Source organism: Oryzias latipes, chromosome 8 (genome assembly GCF_053564925.1).
Source record: "Oryzias latipes strain Hd-rR chromosome 8, Olatipes_Hd-rR_3.1".
Lineage (NCBI taxonomy): Eukaryota > Metazoa > Chordata > Actinopteri > Beloniformes > Adrianichthyidae > Oryzias > Oryzias latipes.
Genome location: NC_136244.1, coordinates 7,492,420 through 7,515,153, shown reverse-complemented (window position 1 = coordinate 7,515,153; position 22,734 = coordinate 7,492,420). Strand labels below are relative to the sequence as shown.

Sequence of the window (22,734 nt, the reverse complement as noted above, 5' to 3'; positions counted from 1 at the left end):
CCTGTGCTAATCAGATTATTGTAATTTAAGATAAATTTATGACAAAAATATGACAATTACGGAGGTAAACACTGAGGTATTATTTCAGTTATTGTTATTAACATCATCATTATTATCAATGCATGTAGCCTGCATAAAAGTACTAAAAAATAAGATGATTCTCCACTTCTGGCCCACATGGTCTGAGAACAGCTAAGACATGCAGGGGTTTTCAATTTGATATTTGCAAAGACTGCAAAAGTTTTTGAAAATAAAATGAAAAATAGAAGAATATATTTTTAAGGAAAACACACAGCCAATGTTCCCTTTTTTTTCAGGTGTCCTGCAAATGCATCCATGTGTGTGATTTTAATAAATTAACTGTTAGTTTCTGTATTTATTTATTGTTTGTTTGTTTTTATTAGTTTATTTGACAGGGACAATGTGCAAAAACATTAAATATGCTTTACACCAGAAGACTGCCAAAGCTAGTTTCCATCTGTTGTCCCTGAACAGGTTAAAATACAAAAAAATACAATGTAAATAAGCGTCCTTAGTCTATTCTAAAAGTGAGACAGGATGCCCAAAGTTTACTTTTTATATACTATCTTGTAAACTTGTTCCAATTCATTAAGATGAAGTATTTTTTTAGCGTACTTCAGGCACTACACATACATAGTTTGCGGTATACTTGCTTAAACCTAAGTGTACTTAATAAAATAAACTTCGAGTGTGGATGCTACTTTTTGCTAAGTCATGTATTTCTATAAAGAAAATTCTGATTTAGGGTGTATTCCACAAAAGAGTCATACAAGTTATCATTTACATTTTTGTGCATTAATATATTACATTTGTATGGAAGCTTTTGCATTCAATGCGTTTGATTAGAAAATTGTAGTTATAATATCGCAAACATATAACGTTAAACAACTAAATAAACAAAAAACCAAAATGTTTAGAAAAAACTTTATTAAGACGCCCAGCTGGTTACAAGACTTTACGACAGTTTAACAACCAGATTGACGGCAGAATTTGACAAGTGGGCGCGTATTTTTGTAAACAGCCATGAGTGACCTAATTTAACACTTTTCTTGATGCTATTCAATAGGTTCTTGTTTGTTGGCCTTCTTTCTGTGTAACTGTCTTCCTTCTAATCGATCCCTTTCATCCAGTAATAATTTTAAAGGCACCTGGAAACTTTGTTTCTGTTGATGCCTACAGCTAGCTCCGTCAGCTAGCATGCCAACACCGCTTACAGCAGCTGAGAGGCTGCCCGGAGGAGCGGCTGTTCCTGGTAAAAAAGAATAGGTAATGCTGATGGTGCACCTCCTGGGTCGATCCTCACTACTTCGATCGGGACTCTTTCGGTTAAGGATCCAGCGGAGGTTTTTCTGTGCCGCACAGCGCAGCCGGTGTCCAGACACGACACAAGAAACAAACATGATCCGGAGCAGGACTCAGATCAAGCGGGTCCTCTGTGTGGCCGAGAAGAACGATGCAGCCAAAGGCATCTCCGAAATCATGTCGAGCGGCAGAGCGCGGAGGGTCAGTCATGTGTTTGATCTTTTATTATCAGACAAAACAATCCTATTTTTGCCTCGTGAGTTTGTTATTTATTTCAGAATCTTATTAACTATGAAACCTAATCTGCTTTACTACGCCACCCCACACGATTTGATCAAAAAGAGAAATTCTTGCTCCTTTTGTTTTAAGAACTTTTACCCCTGGACTAGTTTCTCTTTGAGTTGAATGTTAAGACTTTTTCATCCCTTGTTTACATCCTGGGTAAAGTCATGGTGATGGTGCACCCAGTTGCCATAAATGCCACTGGATGCCAGTCTATTGCAGGACCACATAAAGGCAGAGAACCACACACTCACACCCAGCTCTAAGGGCAAATTCAGTTACACATCAGCCAATAAAATATGGTTTCGGACTGTGAGAGGAAGCAGGAATGCCTGAAAAAACACACTTTTGCAGAAAGGGAGAACATAGAAACACACAGCTCTAACAGGGATTCAAACCAGGATTTTCTCACTGTGAGGCAGCAGTGTTACCCTCTACAGAACCCTTCAACCCCATCTTCTAAATCAGTGTTTCTCATTACTGTTTCTTCTGTATACTCTGTTTTTTTCTTGAACCTTTTCCCTCATTCAGAACAGAGGAAATGCTGCCACCAACCACTAAAATGGCCTCTTAGTCATCAACACTGTTTTTTAGAGTGTTGAAATTTCTTTTGATTTTCAGGATTATATTTTATGACAAGAATGTTGAGTAAACAGACAAAAGGTTGTGGATAAGCAGACAGACGATTGTTACTTACAGCACATGCGGTTGATTTTAAAATAAAAAATTGGATTTTTGGATCACCATTAGGGGTGTAACGATTAACCAGTGATTTGATTTCTATTCCTATGATCCAACCAGATCAAGCTGTCTGAGGCTCAAATCAAATTGACATATACCATTAAAAATTGTTTTTAAACGAGATAAATCGTTGATTGATGTTGGAGAATACCATTTGGATTGAGAGATGGCAGATTCATTTTACTATGACGTAAAAATGACCAAGTACATCACAGCAGACAACACACGTGATGACAGCAAAAAGTGATCATGCCTTCATTCCAGACCAATGTGTGGAACCACTTTGATTTTTGTAAAGACGTGACAATACAGTGTGGTAGAATGTTATAATAATGTTCGGTTTGTGTTGTTTTTATGTGGAAAAAAAAACAGTGGACTGAACTTTTATGAAACTAAAATGTGAATGGATTTGTCATTCATTCTTGTTTGTTTGTTTGTTTGTTTGTTTGCTTGAAAACATTTAATTTACACTTGATTATCTTACAAGAAATGCAAGGAATCTGGAAAACTTCACTTTCAGTGTTTAGTATCCAGGTATTTATCACACTGGTTGAGTTTTTGGCTAAAGATGTTCTTGGTCCATTATAGGTCAGGGAATCGGATCGTTCAAAATGAGCCAAAATCGACTACAAATCAGATGGGCCACCACAAATCATGAAGTGAATCGTTGTTAAAACGAATCCTTAGACCCCTCATTACCATTATCTAAGAGCCACAGCTCCCTGAATATTGCTATACTTCAGTATCACCAATAGTAAAAGGTTCCAACATGTAGTTAGTTTTCCCACAGAAGCTTTCTGCTGCTGCAGACTGTTAGCAAATTAGCTCTAATGCCTTTCAACACAACACAGTTGAGCACAAATTAGGTTTTAACTCCTGCTGCTGTAATAATGACTTTTTTTTTGTTCTTCAGAGGGAAGGAATGTCCAAGTTTAATAAAATCTATGAATATGAATACTTTCTCTTTGGTCAGGTAAGCAAAACTGGTGAAATCTTACCTGATTTCTCAGAATGTCAGTTCTTAAATGCTTCTGTGATTTTTTTTTTTTTTTTTTTTAGAATGTGACAGTGACCATGACATCCGTATCGGGTCACTTACTGGCTCTGGAGTTTAAAGCTCCTTTTCAGAAATGGTAAGTTTGAATAAAAATGTTTGCATCTTTACGATCAATGTGGAACAAAACTTGACTGGTTTGTTCTTCTCCCCAAAGGCACAGTTGTAATCCGGTGATGTTGTTTGATGCAGAAGTAGAGAAGTATTGTCCAGATAACATGATTCCTATTAAGGTATAATTATAATTTTCTCTACAAGATAAAGATTGTTATCTTTTATTGGAACAAATTGCTTAAATTTTTTTCCCCAAGTCCAAAAATATATGGTTAATTTCTTCTTGTTCGTGTTTTTTTTTTGTTTTTTTTGTAGCGGACATTAGAGAAAGAGGTGAGGCAATGCCAGGCCTTGGTCATCTGGACTGATTGTGACAGAGAGGGAGAAAACATTGGCTTCGAAGTGATTGATGTTTGCAAAGCAGGTAAAATCGAAGCTAAACCCAAAAATGTCAAACATTTTCTTTGAGTTTCTGAGTCTGTAATAATAACGCAGCTTTTGTGCTTTTTGCTTTTTCAGTGAAGCCTAACTTGCAAGTCTTCCGAGCAAAGTTTTCTGAGATCACACCGGCTTCCATTCGGAGAGCGTGTGAGACTCTAATAGAGCCAGATGCAAACATCAGTGATGCCGTGGATGTGAGACAGGAGCTGGATTTACGGATAGGTAAGGGGACTGAGAAAAAAAAAAAAAGAGGTTCTTTTGCTGCCTTTCGTGGCTGTTTGTGAAGACAAAGTCATTGACGTCACTTTCTGCAGGTGCATCCTTCACCCGATTCCAGACGCTCCGCCTGCAGAAGATTTTCCCAGAATCCTTGGCCAACCAGCTCGTCTCATATGGCAGCTGTCAATTTCCCACTCTGGGCTTTGTGGTGGAACGCTTCAAAGCCATCAAAGCTTTTATACCAGAGACCTTCTACAAAATCAAAGGTAACAAAAATAAAAATAAAAACATCTCCAAACACAAGCCTGCAGGGCTCTGTTCAGTCCCCCCAGTTTTACACGTGTCTCCTTGTGGCAGTGCTACACACACTAGAGGACGACACCGTGGAGTTCAGTTGGAAACGAAACCGGCTCTTTAACCACACGTGCTGCCTGGTGCTCTACCAGATCTGCATGGAGGTACGACTTTCTGAAAGCACCTTGCATGAATTTTTGCACGACTATGTGTGTTCAACCTTTTAATCTGCTGGAATATGTTTGTGATGAAACTCTGTAAACCTGAATGATTTTAATGGGTCTTGGTAAGAAAACGCGGCCTTTATTGCACCTGGTATTTTACTCACTGGTCTTGATGCTTTAACTTCAATGCTGTTCAGATGCTCACCAACATTCTGATCTTTTCCCAACAAAGAAACAGAAACAGAAATGAAAATGCTTTTGTCATCATCTTTGTCTGAAAAATGTCATATTTCGGATAAGATTTTTTTGGTTTTACGATACTAAGAAGCACTGTTTAAGGCAACGTAATCCTCTCTGAATTTACTTAGAGATTTTTGCCAATTTTCCTAAAAGAAACAAAACAAAATCATTTCTAACTATAGTTTTGTTCAAACTCTCACGAATAATCTGGACATAGGGACTAAAGATGGATATTAGCCCAATATAATTATTGTTGGATGTTTGCATTTTTAAATGTCACACCTTGAAATGTGCTCTCCGTGTCTTAAATAAACAAACAAACAAATACTAAACCAATAAGCTTTGTGGTTGAGCTTGACGAAAAATAAATGTTTTTATTGTTTGTTTATTTTTAAAAATGGGAGACTTTTCAAATGGGATGTCTTGTCTTTTCGTATATTTTGGGTACATTTTTAAACGGCTATGACTGAAATGAACATTAAGTGCAGCCGGGACTTGAACAAGGGGCCTTCTTAATGTGAGGCAAGAGCGCGCTAACCACTGCACCACCGTGCAGCGCCGTCATTCAAACTTATTTATCAGAATTATATTTTTACCCAGAAATGGTTTCTGTCTTTGTAATATCCATGGTTTATACTTGAACATGGTTTTTAAACTCTTATTTCCTTTTTGTGGCTTCTTTTCTGACGAGTAGAGACTTTGGTGCCTTAGTGACTTTCATTCATAGACACGCTGTAGTGTTCTGGATCTATCGGTCTCTCATTTTCACTGTCCTGTGTGGCAGAAAGTGAGTCAGGGAGCAGATTCAGGTCGTGTGTTCTGACAGGCCTGAAGATGATGGTTTCTGAAACGGCGGACATCAAACATCTCGAATGTTACAGCAGCTGTTGTTGCCAGATATTTTCTCATCCATTACAGCATCAGCCACCTAGATCAGGTTTCAAAATGATTTGACTAAAACTAAACTTAACTTTACTTATAAAATGCAGTATTTACTCATCAAAAACTGAAATTGATCTTTTTCTTTAAATAAACAAATTGCTGTTTTTTTTCAGACACTGCGCTAACAGTTTATGTAAGAATTCACCATTTTTAAATATAAATCTCTGATTTTTTTTTTTTGCTTCAATCACTTATTTGATAAGACTTTTTCTTAAACAAAATTGGTTTTAAATGAAAACTGTATAGATTTATTCAAAGTGAACACAAAACACATTGTGAAATAAGTTAACTCTGTGTTTTGCATGAATCCCATCCCTTAAAATGGTTTAAAAAAAAAAGAAAGAAAAGAGACATTTGTCATAGGTAAACATTTAACATCATGCTTTTCCATTTTAGTCTCAGATATAAACTCATGTAGGGATTACTTTGGCGTTCTGCAAATAAATGATTACATTTTTTGAGTCCAATAATGCTGCAAATCCAGCTGTAGTTTCTCCTCTTTAAAAAGCTCCTTGTTCTTGCCAGCCGTGTGCTGCTGCAGCTGACATGACTCTGACTGGAAGCTATTAGAGTGAATGAAAGGGTCTAAAAGCCATATTTGAAATGAGAAAATGATTTTATTCATTTCCAGGATCCCATAGCAACAGTCACCTCAGTAACAAGCAAACCAAAGAGTAAATGGAGACCGCTGCCTCTGGACACTGTGGTAAAAGGATGAAACCAAAATACTTTTTCATGCTGTCAAAGTTTGTTGTTGAAAAATAAATGTTTTTGTTGTGGATTTATTTCAACATCACAAGTCTTTTACCTTTGCCTAACCTGCAGGAGCTGGAGAAACTGGCTTCTCGGAAACTCAGAATAAACGCCAAAGAGACCATGAAGATTGCCGAAAAGCTCTACACCCAAGGGTGAGCGTCTCAACCTCTGAACAAGCCGTGCGTTCGAGCCCAGACTGTTCCCTGAGACCGTTGTGTTTCTGCTCAGGTTTATCAGCTATCCTCGCACAGAAACCAACATTTTTCCTGCAAACTTGGTCCTGGCGCCCCTGGTGGAGCAGCAAACTCACAGCTCAACGTGGGGGACATTTGCCCAGCGGGTGCTTGACCAGCCTGGGGGGCCCAACCCAAGGCAGGGCAAAAAATCGGACCAGGCCCACCCTCCCATACACCCCACTAAGTACACTAGCTCTCTGCAGGTGGGTTGTAAGGAGTCAAAATATGCTTTTATTTAATATTTCAATTCCATTTTAAGAAAAAACTATTTTTTTAAAGGAAATATGAAGTTTTTTTGTTTTGTTTATTGAGTTGATAAGTTCTTCATGAATGGTAAACACGATTACTTTAACATTAACTGTCTCCTTCCGCTCCAGGGAAATGAAGCTCGTGTCTACGAGTTTATTGTTCGACACTTCCTGGCCTGTGTGTCCCAGGATGCTTTGGGGCAGGAGACTGTGGTGGACATAGACATTGCTCAAGAGAAGTTCTCTACCTCCGGACTCATGATTATAGCCAGGAACTACCTGGATGTTTATCCGTACGACAAATGGAACGCAAAGGTACAAACAGACCGAACTCTTGACAGTTCACTGCAAGTTTCTTAATCTTCACGACAATCTGTTTTTATTGTGTACTCGCTGCCACGTGTGTGCTGCAGGTGATTCCGGTGTATGAAGAAGACTCTCAGTTCCAGCCCTCTGCTATTGAGATGGTAGACGGACAGACGAGTCCACCGCAGCTTCTCACTGAAGCCGACCTCATTTCACTGATGGAGAAGCATGGCATCGGTAAACTTTACATTTGTCAATCCCAAAGCTTTGTAAACTTTTAAATCTCAACTTAAAGACCCTCTCTGATGAAAAATTTGAACACCTCCTTGTGTCATTTGTTTTTTGACGATGGAGGAGATATGGAAAGAAAATTAAGATAAAAAAAGGGCATTTCTGAGTATTTCTTTTTTAAATCAAGAGCAGACAAAAAAAAGGCTGTTTGATGTAGAAAATACGCTGGGTGGGCTACAAGCTCCGCACTACGTTCTCTAAGCAACAGGAAGTGAAAGAGGGGGCAGGTATGCTCCACACCAACGGTCACGCCCACAACGCAGAGGTGAATTTGTAAGGAACTACTTCAGCTCTGCAAAAATTAGTTTTTCAAAACTTTTGGCTAAAAACAGCATAAGACCCTTGGAAACGCTTTGACAGTAGATCAAAAATATTGTATACATTTCATATTATATTTCAAAGTGTATTGTTCTGAAACTTGATCGATTGATTTTAAGACAAAATTCATAAAGGACGTTTTTTTTTTTTTTTTTTACTTTTAATATTTTAACGACCGTCTGATTTCTACTAATGCACAGCAATAAATGTACATTTTCTTCATGGATTATTTTGCAAGTATTCCTTCCCTGTCAGGAGGGTGTCTGTTGCTTTTTCAAATCTTTTTTATTTATTTATTGCTGTCTCATGTTGCAAAGCAAAAACAACACATTTTTGTCATGAATTTTAGACCATCTTTCTCCAAAATGTGTAACCTCCACTATTGTAGGAACTGATGCCACCCACGCAGAGCACATCGAGACCATCAAAAGCCGCATGTATGTGGGTTTGACAGCAGACCAGAGGTTTCTCCCTGGAGAACTCGGCATGGGATTAGTTGAAGGTACGTGCACCTGATATGATATCTGTGTGCAGATGTTAGGCAGATCAAGACTGTGTGCATTTATCTGAACAGGTTACAACTCCATGGGCTATGAGATGTCCAAACCAAACCTGCGTTCTGAGCTGGAGGCCGACCTCAAGCTGGTATCAGAGGGTCGGAAGGACAAAAGAGGCGTGCTGCAGCACCACATCCAGAAGTACAAGACCGTCTTCATCGAATCTGTCAGGAAGGCAAAGAAGTTCGTTGTCTGCTTGTTTTTCTCATAATGTGTGGAGTAATGCCTTTCAAAGGGAAGACAGTCCTAATGGGTTTCTTTCCTCAGGTTGGATGAAGCTCTGTCAGCATATCTGGGTGCAGCTCTGGAGATCCCTGAAGCGCAGCAGCAGGACCTGGAGATGCCGCTGCCGGTGAGGAAGTGTCCAAACTGTGGTCGGGACATGGTGCTGAAGCGGAAGAGGGAGGGAAGCAGGTGAGAGAAAAATCATAACAAAGAGAAAATGAAAATTCTTTGATCTCAAATAGGCCATTTTTCTCATGTGTGCCTGGATTTCCTGCCTGCAGTAAGTTCCTGACCTGTGTGGGTTACCCAGCCTGTAAAACAGCAGTGTGGTTCCCTGACATGGTTCTGGACGTCAGCAGAGATGAAAGCATTTGTCCCACATGTCAGCCAAGCCCTGTCCACATGTGAGTATTGATCCAGACGCATCTCCATCCCTCAAAAGTTTGTAATTGTCACTGTTTAAACAGTAGAAACACACTTTTTTTAAAAACTGAAATTAGCTGTGTTTATATTATACAAAATGAGCTAATTTAATTGTTGCTATTTTTTAGCTTAAAAGTTGGACCAGCCACAACCAAAGTTAATGTGTGTTTACGCCTACACAGAAACCCGGGGAGGAACATTTCCCATCAGAGAGCGAGTGGGAAAAAGACAGTTTACCCTGAGAATGTGATTCAGTTGCAAATGCTGTCTCTGTTGTTCATTTAGTTGATATTGATTTTTAAGGTCTGTCGGATTTATGAGCCCCCCCAGAAGGTTTAAATATTTTTCCAACGCTTTTCTTTACTTTTATAATTTTTTCTGGTTTTAAAATATTCTTTTTGGAAGTTTTCTGAGTGAAACCTAACCTGTTAGGACCAAGAAGAAAGTTTAAAAACTTAAACTTACACACTGTGCCTCTACACTAAAAGCTCAGAAAAAAGTATGAAATCCAGCCCCTTACTAATTCTTTCCTATTGTCAAAGCTCGGTTTATATCACTCTGCCAGGCTCCAGACTACGGTACTAATAATACTCCAGCAATCAATCAAGCAGAGCGTCTTCGTAGTTTACTAAAGTCTTATTAAAACATTTGGATGGATTTCTGAGCGCCGTTTACCACAGATGATCAATTTTAGGTCAGTAAGAATAACCAGAATTCATACACGAGGAATTTTAAGTGCGCCCTATGGTTTGAAAAAGAATGTCAAGTAATTATTCAATTTTGAAAAAAGGAAATGAGAGTTTGTCTATACCTTTATGTTTTTAAATCATTTTATTTGCACATAAATAAAAAAGAATAAAAATAAATCACCTGCAAAAATAGTGAGAAATGTGCAGGAATTTAAGCTGTACAACCCCTTATAAGGGTTTCCAATTTTTAGAGGGTTACATATTAATGCAATTAATTTAACTAAATAAAACTGTAAATTGAAAAATATGCATCATTTTACACATCAGGACATTTTTCTGCAGTTAGAGCTAAGGGACTGTAAACGAATGTAATGTTTACTCATGATACTAAACAAAGAATGTAGGAGACAGAAATGATCTCAGTCCAGACAAATATGATTTACTACAATTGAATTCAATATGTTTATGTTTTCCTCTGTTATACTACGTCTATTTAAAGCTATGAAAGTAAACACTTTGAACACTGTGTACTATTGTTTGCTATGGATGCTTTTTTGCTTGTGACATTTATCCTACATTATTATTAACAGTGTAGCTCCTGTGAAAACCATTTCAAGCTTATTGCACTTCTCATTTTTTTTAATTGCTGCGTAATTCAAAACAGTGAGTCCTATCATTTTCCAGTACTCATCCTCAGCCCAGCACGTGTTTGCTCTAAGAAATCTTCCCTTCAGCGATGCCTGTTGTGAGGCATGGCTTCAGTGCTGTTTTTTTTTTCCTTACGAGCTGTGCAAACACCATCGAACACCAACAACACCGAAGGCTCTCCAGAAATCTGTCTAAATTCTTGTTTACGCAGGTCGGCGTTAACCCTTTCAGCGCAAGCCCAGGCTTAGTCCAAATATAGGGCACGCTCGCTTAGCAGAGAACCAAAGTGCTTTACACCACCTTGTGTTGCTATAGCAACCAATCTGGTTCAGAGCTCAAAGTTGAACAGCAGTAGTTTTCCGAAACGTCCTTTTTTTGTTGCTTTTTCTACATCAGCTTGTTGTGTAACTTCAGCAGCAAATGCATTCAGATTAAACTCTTTTCATTCCTGCCTCTTTGGTTGCCATGGCAATCTGATGCATTATCATTACTTTCCCTGCAGTCACACGTTCTCAAAATACCTCACTGATACACTTTTTTCTAGCTACTGGGTTTAGTGATGATGAACTGATTTTTTTTAAATTCCTGTTTTTTAGTACATTTCTTATATGGGAGAATTAGCCACATAAATGTTGCTAAACTAGATATTTTTAATGACATTTCCTTTCTTGGATAGGTCAACAGAGTAAAAGCTGTATGAGTTTTTGATTTGTTGTGAACTGGAATGTCCTGACTTGTAAAACCCTAAGCATTTAAAACAGCAGAAACTTCAGAAATCCTGATACACCCTGAAAATACTGAAGGAAAATATCAGGTCGTGTATTCAGATACAGCAATATATTTATGCCAGACATGCTTAAAATCCTATCAGTCAGGATGTTTTAAAAGCTTAAGTGGAATTTTTATAGTAATTTATTCTCAATGCTAAGTTAAATTTGCAAATTTGAAAGTATTAAAGACCCAATTCGATCATTTATTTGATCTATTTTAATTATGATTTAGCCATTTTTAGCCAAAATAAAAAAAACGGTCGTTTTTTAGGACATATTTTCTGCAGAGTGACAGGATTTCATTAGAAATTCCTCTCTAAATTGTAAGCGGAGCAGCCCCATCCCCACTTCCCATCACTCATTACTGAGCTATCTGTCTGTTAGCTCTCCCACTAGCTTACAGCCGTTACACCCCCAATCTAACATCACCGCTGAAGCAAAAGTGGCGAGCGATAAAGCTATTCGGTGGTACAGTATGGAGCCAGATTCCAGCTCGGACAGGGAAAACAAAGACGGACATGAATCTTTTTGTCTACAAGTGGATACATCAGAACGGAGCGGAGCAGGAAGCTTCCTGTTACAAATACAAGCTTATTCAAGTGGCATTTTTTGTCTGCTCCTGATTCACAACAATTTGAAAAAATAAAATGCTCAGAAGAAACATTTAAGCTTAGTTTTCTTTATACATGTCCTCATCATCAAAAAAGTGCAACAAAACAATGTAAAAAAAAAACAACACAATTTTGATTGGAGTGAGTCTTTTAAGTATATGATTTAGTTATTTAATCATAAATATTATTATTATTATTGCCAATTCATATTTTAATTCATTACTCTGAGCCTCTCAGGATCAAGATCATTATTTCTGGAAAAGTGTTCAAAGATGAAAAAAAAAGATGTTTTCATTGATGATGTGATAGATTTATAGATGTCTTCATCTAACTTCATCTATTCATCTTTGCACCTTTAAATGTTTTCGTTTAGGTTGAAGTTCAAGTTCCGCAGAGGTTCCCTTCCTCCCATGATGCCTCTGGAGTTTGTAGGCTGCATTGGTGGTTGCGACGAGACACTCAGGGAGGTGCTGGACCTGAAATACCTTAGAGGAGCTGGGGCGGGAGGAGCTGGCGGTGGTGGAAGAGGCGATGATCCTCATTCTCCTCCTCCAAGGCCCCCCAGGGCAGCACCACCCAGAACCCAAAGGGCTATTCCTCCTGTTCCTTCTGTACCAGCCTGGAACCCCGAGCCAAGACCTCCACCAGGGGGCAGCAGTGTGGCCATAAACAACAGCAATGATGTGATTGTGTGCAACTGTGGTCAGGAGGCAGTACTTCTGACTGTGCGTAAAGATGGGCCCAACCAAGGCCGGCAATTTTACAAGTGCAATTCAGGGAGTTGCAACTTTTTTCTGTGGGCTGATCAGCCAAGCCAGCAGGAGGCGCCGCAGAGTCGAGGGCCGACACCTTCAGCACAGAGAATCCAACAGCTTCCGAGGCCTTCTGCGGGGTTCAGGAACGCATCTGGAGGCCGCAGAGGGCATGAAGCAGGTGGATCGGGGCATTCGGGACAGACTCTGTGCAACTGTAACCAGACTGCTGTGACTCGAACCGTGCAGAAGGACGGCCCCAACAAGGGACGCATGTTCCACACCTGCGGGAAACCTAGAGAGCAACAGTGTGGATTCTTCCAGTGGGCTGACGAGAACGTTCCTCCACCAGGCAAGTGTCCATCTGATTTACTAAACTAGTGAGAAACTATAACGAAATAATGACGTCTGATCAGACCTGCAACAGGAAAAACCTAAATCTGCTCAAACCGACAGGTGTGTTCAGTAACAGGTGCTCCAATTATGATCCAGTAGCCAATAAGTGATCAGATTGATCAATTCTAATACATTCACTTTAGCTTCTTGCAAGGCATTTTTAATTTTTAATTTAATCAAAACTAAAACTGTTCAAGTGAAGTTTTACATTTTAAAATCATGAGTGACAGTTTAATTCTGAGTTTCTTTCATTTTTATTAACTTTAAGCCATGTAATGAGTTTTTATTTGCCACATTACTAAAAAATAAACAATTTCGTAAACTCTTCTGCTAAATTCACACCGCATATGCAGATGAGACCTTCCTTGATGAAAGGTCTGACAAAACTGAACTGGAACCATTAAAAAAGGAACTTCAGGTTTGGAAGACGGAAAATGTGAGTGAATGGCAACAGAATCAGCTCCTGCATGACTGCTGTTTAGAAATGAATCGTTCAAAACGCTAATCTTAGATTTGATATTTAGGCTGCAACAACTGGATGTCATAATAAATAATGTTGATAATAATAATAAGTATTAAACACAATTTTATCATTGTGGATAGCTTTATAGACACATTATAACACATTTCAAACAATAGAGGCAGAATAGAGAACTAGAATCTAAGGTGAAACTGTGTTTCCTTTGTGCCCATTTTTTGTTGCACACCAGCTTTAGCTACATGTAATCATCACAAGTGTTTTCTTGTGTTTAGTCTATTGTCTGTATAGGAGAACTGGACTGAGTGAGTGTCACGACACTTATAGAAAATGACTTAAATGTGGCTCTAAGCAAATTAAGTCCATTCAATCGCCATTTTTTCACGAAAAGGACACCGCCATGTTGGAGCCAGTGATTGGTCCAAGTCTGTCTGAGTCGACGTTTTTATGGCAACCACTATGACCAAACATGAGTCAGTTTGTTGGAAGGCCACACCCCTTCCACTGAGAGCGGGAGAATCTGTCAAACGTTTCGAACGTTCAACGCGGGACCAGCGGGCGCCACACTCCTTAATTGAGGCATCTGATTGGTCAGTTTATAACTTGATTATTGAATACTCAATTCTGATTGGCTGCTGGATGTGGAATAAACAGTGATAATGGACACCTAAAAAATAAGTTCCGGTCACGTAGCTCAAATGTTTCATATCACTGTGCTTGCATCTTTAAAACAGACTTTTACTGGACAAATAGGACGAATCCGTTTATTTCTCATATTGGACATTATCCCTTACAAAACTTGCAATAAAGAAAGGGGAAAAAAAGGATTATCAAGAATATGTTTTAAAAAAAAAAAAGGTATCAGAGCAACAATGGTTATTCTGACAAATAGGATGACTGAATAGCCTAATGGCTGTTTAGTTTTCTAAAGAAGTCTATGGGATTTGGGCTTCTTGGAAGCAGCGTATCCTTCCCTTTCCCTTTTGGAAGGCCAGGGGGGAGGGATCACCGAGTCCAGTGGTTGAATGAAAGGCAGGATGAATGAATCTCTATTTATATAGCACTTTTTTATTACACCATCAGGGTGCCTAAGTGCTTTACGATATAAATGTGATGAAAAGAAAAGTAAAAGTGAAGCAAAGTATGAACAAAATTATAAACAACAGCCTAAAAATTAAGGAAGACAGTCAAATACATAAAAGGCAGGCAAAAGATAAATAAAACTAGTAAAAGAAAATAAGATGCCACCAACTACGGAGTATGACATACCATTCCAAAAAAGGTTAGTCTTATGTTGACATTTAAAGCTGTTTAGGTCTGAAATAATGCTCTGTTCATAACTGGGTCCGGCAATGGAAAATGCTTGGTCACCCCGGTGTTCTTGTCCTGATCTGAGCTCATGAAGGAGACGGTGGTTGGCAGACCTTCAAACTCTAGAATGGCTGCCAACTAGAAACAGAAACTAAAAGGACTCAACAACTTTCTGAAGAAACAATGAAAAGATGATCTTTTGCAGTTCCTGCCCTCTATTATGAATAAATCCCCAGTTCTGCAACAGCCTTTCTGGGTAAATTCTACCTTTGTTCCACCTGCCTCTTTGCCGCTCTTTGGAAACGGTTGAGCTTTGTTCAAAATAGCAGGAACCGCAGACTGGATTCAAATGGGCCCAAAACAGGCAAAAGTGTTACGTTAAAGTGTGATGCAGACCTTTATGAACATATTTCATTTAACTTGGGTATTTGTGGCTGTTGGGGAAAAACTAAAAGCAGAACTTGGACATTTTGAGAAGCAGTGAGATGTTTTTGTTTATTTCATTGCGTTGCACATCTCAATGGAACCGGTGTGTACCAGGGGCAGTTTCCCATCAGTGTGGGAAGTCAAGGGAATGTCCGCTCTTTAGGTTTTGTCTGTAGGGCGGAGATTCAGAGTGGGTTATTTTAAGCCAACATAGATTGGGGCAGCACAGCTTCAGTTTTCAGAGAAGGGTTTTTTTTTGCAACTGACCAATCAATTATACAAAAAAAACCTCAGTTAAAGAAAGAAAGTCCGCAATGCTCACTGAAATGACTTGAAACGCTCAAAAGTAACAATAAATTAAAATTTATTGAAAATTAAATAATCAAAATCAGCCATTACTTTTGAGTTGTTTATTAACAGACATATTTAAAAAAACAAACTAATGAAACAGGCTGGACAAAAATGATGGGACCCATAACTTAATATTTTGTTGCACGACCTTTTGAGGCAATCACTGCAATTAAACGGTTTTTGTATTTGTCAATGAGCCTTCTGCACCTGTCGACAGGTATTTTGGCCCACTCCTCATGAGCAAACTGCTCCAGTTGTCTCAGGTTTGACAGGCGTCTTCTCCAAATGGCATGTTTCAGCTCCTTCCACAGATGTTCAATGGGATTCAGATCTGGGCTCATAGAAGGCCATTTCAGAATAGTCCAACGCTTTTCTCTCAGCCGATCTTGGGTGTTTTTGGCTGTGTGTTTTGGATCGTTGTCCTGTTGGAAGACCCATGACCTGTGACTGAGACCAAGCTTTCTGAGACTAGGCAGCACATTTCTATGCATAAATGTCTTGATGATCTTAAGATTTCATTTGACCTTGCACAACTTCAAGACACCCTGAGCCAGATGCAGCAAAGCAGCCCCAAAACAGAACTGAGCCTCCTCCATGTTTCACAGTAGGGACAGTGTTCTTTTGGTTGGATGGTTCATTTTTGAGTCTACCAACATAGAACGGATGTGCCTCACCAAAAAGCTCCAGTTTTGTCTCATCTGTCCAAAGGACATTTTCCCAGAAGCTTTGTGGCTTGTCAACATGCATTTTTGCAAATTCCAGTCTGGCTTTTTCATGATTTCCTTTCAACAGTGGTGTCCTCCTTGGTCGTCTCCCATGAAGTCCACTCTGGCTCAAACAACAACGAATGGTGCGATCTGACACCGATGTACCTTGATCTAGGAGTTCACCTTTAATGTCTTTGGAGGTTGTTCTGGGCTCTTTGGATACAGTTCCAACTATCCGTCTCCTCAATTTGTCATCAATTTTTCTCTTCCTGCCACATCCAGGGATGTTGGCTACTGTCCCGTGGGTCTCAAACTTCTGAATAATATGTGCCACTGTTGTCACAGGAACTTCAAGCTGCTTAGAGGTGGTTTTATAGTCTTTACCTTTCCGATGTTTGTCTATAATTTTGTTTCTACTATCCTGGGACAATTCTCTCCTTCGTTTTCTGTTGTCCATGTTCAGTGTAGTACACACCTTTTCACCAAACAGCAACGTGACTTTGACTCCCTTTAAATAGGCAGAGTGACTGATTATGGGTTTGAAAACAGCTGTGATGTCCATTAAAGGACATACCTGAGGTCATCATGACCCCCTGGGAAATTAGTTCTCAGTCTTTTATGGAGGTACCATCATTTTTGTCCAGCCCTATTTCATTAGTTTTTTTTTTTTTTGTAAATAATTCTGTTAATCAACAACCACCACTGTGTGTGTGTGTGTGTGTGTGTGTGTGTATATATATATATATATATATATATATATATATATATATATATATATATATATATATATATAGTGAAGTATACGTAAAGCTAATGGAAGTTGCACACACTTATGACATACGGGTGATTATGTCAAACACTTACGCCACATTGTAGTTGTTGGTAAGGTGCGAGTACTGGCCCCTGACTGACCACACACAAATGCTGCACGCACTGCGGTATGCATGTGATACACAAGTCCCCATAGGACGCACGTAGGATGTCCACACAAACTACACTCTTATTGTCTAATTTCCTCATTTCTAACAGTCAGACTGGACGCAAGAAGTGTCGCTCACAGCAGGCCCGAGCCAAAACTTTGACTGTGCAGGATCACCAAACGCTCTACAATCATACTCTTTGTGTGGGCCACCTGCGTGCCTCGTGCAGGTTTGCCATTTTTTCCCCGTAGATGGCACATATTCACCTTTCGAGGGCAAGTGTGACTAAGACTTGTGGTTTTAGAAACTGGGGGGGGGGGTAATAACTACTTGACACAAATGTTTTTGAGCAAAATGACAGAAAAAGCACTACTTGACTGTTGATGACAGTTAAGAGGGAGGCCAAAAGGCCTGCTGCGCTTTCAGAGACCCACTCAATCATTATAGCAACAACTGTTTCAGGGTCCATTGCCTATCAATCCTGATCCTTTTGGAACATCCTCCCATGTTTTAACCAACCTCTGAACAAAAAAAATGATATAGCTTCATACAAACTGACAGTGTGACTCTCCCTACTGGCAAGGCTGTGAGAAGAAAGACTTTGTTTTCTCTCAAATTCATTTTCCAGTGAAAGACTGAAGTTTAAGGAAGTCTCCTTTTGCTCGGTAGGTTTTAGCACAGAGCGCTCCCCCGCTGCTCACCTAAAGTTTCTGTGGAGATGCCACTGTTACAATCCAGTTTTTCCTAATCGAGTTTTAGGTTGATCAAAGTAAGGATTAAAGGCCTAAAATTACCCGTCCGGCCACATTCAGGATCACTGTAAAGCCGTTGACCTCAATTCATGTGTCTGCCTCCTCCCTGAACTCACGTTGACCTTTTTCTCTGGTTGGTATGCAGCTTTTATGTTGACATTATGGCCACTTCCCCTTGTTCTTCCAGAGGCAATTGTCTGTCTGCCACATCACATACGTTCCCCTTCATGTAGCGGCGGAGACAGTTTGTCCAAAATAGTTCAAGTCCCCCTGAACTCAACTTCCCTCTGTTGGGTCAGAACAAACAGGACTTTTTGATCATCAACTTTCATCTGATGACGGTTCTGTGGGGCTTTTTGTTTGTTTTTGACAGCTCTGTTACTACATCAGACATGGTTTATTATCTCTTTCAAAACAGCACCAATCTGAAACTCATTACAGATGGGGGCACAGATTTGTGCTTTCGTTTGGCGTCTGATTTGAGCTTTTTTCCAGATAATTTTACAGATTGTGCTTTCAGATAAGCAAGCAGCAGTGCTGCTGAAACTCCCCCACTTTAATGAGGTACAGCCATGACTACATTTACCGTAAGAATGGACAAACCGTGCGGTCATGTGACACGTTGGAAGCAGGATTTTTTAGCTTGGCCATCATATGTGACGCCATCAAACCCTGAGCTTCACCAAAATAGGTAAATATGTGGGAATGCGGTTGGACTGAGCGATCAAAAGACTTCACCCGTGTTTTAGAGACCAAGCAGAGAGGCAGGAGAGCACAGAGTAGAACACAGACGTGTTTGATGCAAGTTTGGGTTTATTTTACCCCCCCCCCCCCCCCCCCCCAAAAAAAAGCTGAATTTTAACGCAAGGCCTGGAAACTAGGTGAACATGTCTTACACTAAACTGATCAGAGACACAAAAGATTTTAATCAAACCATCAGAAACATAAAGGGGTAAACAAGAACAACTAAACCCTAAAGAAAACAAATCAAAACACTCCACACACTTCAGACCTGCAGATACAGTGGAGTGCAAAAAGAAGAACCGTGCTTTCTGTAACTAAATCATCTTCATGAGAATGCACCATTTCATGCTGCAAGGAATGCCTCTGCATCATTGGCTGCATAAAAGGAGAGAAACTGATGGTGTGGCCCCCATCCTCCCTCGGCCCTCAACCCTATTGAGAACCTTTGGAGCATCCTCAAGCAAAAGATCTACGAGGGTGGGAAGCAGTTCACATCCAAACAGCAGCTCTATGAGGCTATTCTGACATCCTGCAAAGAAATTCAAGAAGAAACTCTCCAAAAACTCACAAGTTCAATGGATGCAAGAATTGTGGAGCTGCTACAAAATAAGGGGTCCTATGTTCAAATCTAACTTGACCTATTGAGGTGTTTTCGATTGGAATAGTTTTTGATTTCAGTAAATATGACCTCCTAATGCAGCAAACTCAACAAATGACTGATTTCAGTTCTTTAGAAGCTCTAAAATGTTGGGAAACTCTGTTGTGTGAAATAATGTGGAACACTGACTTTAAAAGTTTTTTTAAATATTATCTTTAGGAGGTTTGTTCAATAACATTCATTATATCTTCTGATGGTTAGTGACATCAAAACTGTGCTGACTGTCAGTTGGATTGAATATTTAGAAAAATCATAGAAAACTATCATTTGCATAATGATTTGGAGCACGCTGCAAGAAGTGGCACAAGCACTATGAGTCTAAACATGATATCAACAGGAAATCTGCACTGACTCAATGCGGTCCTGCACACTTGCATTTTGAATCAAAACCAAATTCTGTGTTTTCAGTTTTCTTTATGATTTCCTTCCTGTCTTTGGTATTTGTCAAAGTTTGCTCTTGTTCTGTCCCTTAAGAAGCGACTATAATTGAAGTCAGGTGAGGTTTAGCGGCTCTGATGTTTTACCTGTCCTGCTCTTTCAGATGGTGGATTCAATAGGTTAGAAGATGGAAGAAGGAAAGTGATGGGGGACTCGAACAAACCCCCCACCGCCAAGAAACCTCGCCACTGTGGCAACTGCCACATGCCGGGACACACCCGGGTCACCTGTCCACAGCGGTGACCTCTCTAGTAATACTACTTTAGCGTGTTTTACATCTCAATCAGAGGTCCACCACCAAACCTTCTGAAGATGACCGCCTCTGATCTGGATGGAAGCACACGGCGTCTGGCAAAACTGAACCGCAAGCGCCTGAAACCTGCCGATTAAACTCTGTAGATCCTGGAGGAAAAGCTGGAGAGATGCAGCTGCACTTTGCAAGACGAGGTGTTGAACTATTTAAAAAAAAAAGTCTTGTAGGAGTTTGTAACCACAGTAACCTAGAAAGGATGTTCAGCATTTAATTTCAGATTTCCCCTCCTGGATCTAACAACAAGCTCACATCATCTGGTGAGGGTCGGGTGGAAGGAGGTGATGCTGCTGTAGAAACCGTGCTGCCTTCAGTGACTCCGAGAATTTCAATGCAGGACAAGAAGTTCCTTCCTAATTATTGTTGTTATAGATGAATAAACGAACTTTAGATTATTTTTACCTTCAAGTGTCTTAAAACGTAATTGGAAATTTGACAGTTGTTAGGATTGTTGATGAAAACACACCTTAGCGGAAAGACGACAGGATTTTATTTCATGTTTCTGCAACAGACTTTTAATGCAATAAACCTGAAAGTTCTCCAGGTTTAGTTTCCTTTTCTATTCATGAGGTCTTTGCTTTTGCTTTCCTGTTGAGTCCTGGTTTAATGGGGGATCAGCAGAATAGTTTTGGTTTCAATTTATGACTCAGTTTCGTTTATTTTCATGTTGAGTCCTGTGTTTGAGGTGAAAATCCCCAAACTCAACGGTTGGCCTTCATCATTTCACTGGTGGCTTGACCTTGAGGAGGAGGCAGGAGGCTCCGGGCTGGTCCCCGGTGGATCAGGAAAGACCGATCCTTGGTTGAAAACAGTGGTTGGCGAGCTCGGTCAGAAACTCTTTTCTTCAGAACCCCCCCCCCCCCCCCCCCCCCCCCCCCCCCCAAACATGCGTTAAATGTAAACGTCAGAAGTGCGGAGCAGAAACGCAGATTCCCGGTAAAAGGGGTTGAAGTAGCTCCTGCGTCTGCGCGCGCCTCGCATTTCCTGAGAAGCGCGCGTGTTTCTGGCACGTTCGGTGAGTCATGCGTGACTCATAAGTTGTGGGAGGGAGAGAGAGCGATGTTTTTCTCCAAACTGACTCCCAACTCTGCTCCAGGAGTATCCGGGCAGATAACAGTCATGTGATTCCTGGGTCTCCTGTGGATTGCAGCCTGTAAACCTTCCAGTTACGGGAAAAGCCATGTTTCCGTCCCCGGCTGAACGCGCACCTCCTCGGGGGGGAGGAGGGACCGCGGAATGTCAGAAAGATGGAAAAATACTCCAAAATTTCCGCTCCTGCTTTCAGTCATGGCTGTTGATCAGACTCTGCTCTGTGCGTCACTGTGCCGTTTTTCAATCATTTCAAGCTTTAAACACAGATGTTCGGTTGTTTGGTAAGAGATTAATAAAATATATATACATATTATTTTTAAGTCTATAGAAACATGCTAGTGTCGAAATAAATAAATAATATAAACGAAAACAAACTAAAAAAAATAAAATAAAACTATAAATGATTAAAATCCAAACAATTAAGGAAAACTTAAAAACCTTTTTTTTTTCAATTCAAAAAAGTTTTTTATTTTGTACTTTTTTATTGTTATGGTTTTTTAAAGTGCCCATTCACATCCCATTGCTAAAATACATACAGTCAGTGCTGAACTTTTTTCTGGACTGCACTTATTTTGAATGCTGCAATACGTGGCTAATACAACCAAACTTGGCAACTGTGACTGCTTTTATAATTAACCCCTTAAAATACATGGGACCACCAAAAAATGTAGCCTTGGACACACTCAACATACATGCAGCAATGTGCATATTTCAATCAGTTTTTGTGCTTGGTCGCACATGCATTTGTGTGATAACATCAGCCTTTTTATTTACACAGTTTCATTTTTCCTGTTAGGTTTCCTTTTAGTATTTATTTGTTCCCATAGTTTTTTCTCTTTCACTTTTATACCTCCTTTACTTTAATGTTAAGATTCATTTAGTTCTGTTGTCATTTGAAAAAATAAAAAAAAATTATAACAAAAATCCTGTTTATTGATCCTGAAACTGAAACTAAAAAGCAAAAAAAGGGACTTCCAACAAATTCCAAAAGTAATGACATTTTGAAAGACTGATACTATTGAAGAAATATGAACATGTGCAAAATAGTTTGAAATAATGAAGCATTTCAAATTTGATTAAATAATACTTATAATGATATTTCTTCTTATAAATGTTTACAGTTTTGCAAAGATAGCTAGGAAATCAGACAGACTTTTAGGGCTTAAAGATAAAGTAAACTCTCTCTACACACAAACAAATGTTAAAACTCTAAACCAGCACAATTGAATTGTTCAGTTGTGCATTTTGCTTGTTTATGTAATCACTTTAACATCTGACAGTTATAAGTCTATGTTGCAGTGCAGCGTTTCCATAGGCTTTGTAACAGATTAAAGCAAAAACACTGAGCAAAATAAAGTATTTGGGTAAAGTTTAACATTTTTAAGTGCAAAACAGGATTTTAAAAAACCCATGGCAACAATCATGTAACTACATAATAAAGGGTGTGTTTGTAGAAAATGGCAATCAAATTAAAAAGCAAGGTTAAAAGAAAAGTAATTAAAAAGAAAATATTGATGTTATGTCTCCAAATATGTTTTGAGGCCTTTCTTCTGGTCATATGAAGATT

The 22,734-nt window shown here is 39.4% G+C and overlaps 1 protein-coding gene across 2 annotated transcripts; it reads left to right on the top strand.

Annotated features, from left to right (window-relative positions):
* The first annotated feature begins 975 nt into the window (after positions 1 to 975).
* top3a (DNA topoisomerase III alpha) lies at positions 976 to 20,620 on the top strand. 2 transcript variants are annotated; one of them, XM_078951385.1, is made up of 20 exons: positions 1,135 to 1,273; positions 1,353 to 1,524; positions 3,260 to 3,319; positions 3,406 to 3,479; positions 3,558 to 3,633; positions 3,770 to 3,878; positions 3,974 to 4,117; positions 4,210 to 4,380; positions 4,472 to 4,572; positions 6,386 to 6,460; positions 6,580 to 6,662; positions 6,739 to 6,949; positions 7,124 to 7,309; positions 7,408 to 7,537; positions 8,298 to 8,411; positions 8,484 to 8,649; positions 8,734 to 8,880; positions 8,973 to 9,095; positions 12,206 to 12,936; positions 19,869 to 20,620. In XM_078951385.1, exons 2-20 carry the CDS (start codon positions 1,420 to 1,422, stop codon positions 20,006 to 20,008), a joined length of 2,946 nt encoding a protein of 981 aa, XP_078807511.1. In that variant the 5' UTR covers positions 1,135 to 1,273; positions 1,353 to 1,419; the 3' UTR covers positions 20,009 to 20,620. The 2 variants fall into 2 exon arrangements, with proteins under 2 accessions (XP_023813514.1, XP_078807511.1); XM_023957746.2 differs by having other exon boundaries at positions 976 to 1,524.
* Positions 20,621 to 22,734: the final 2,114 nt, after the last annotated feature.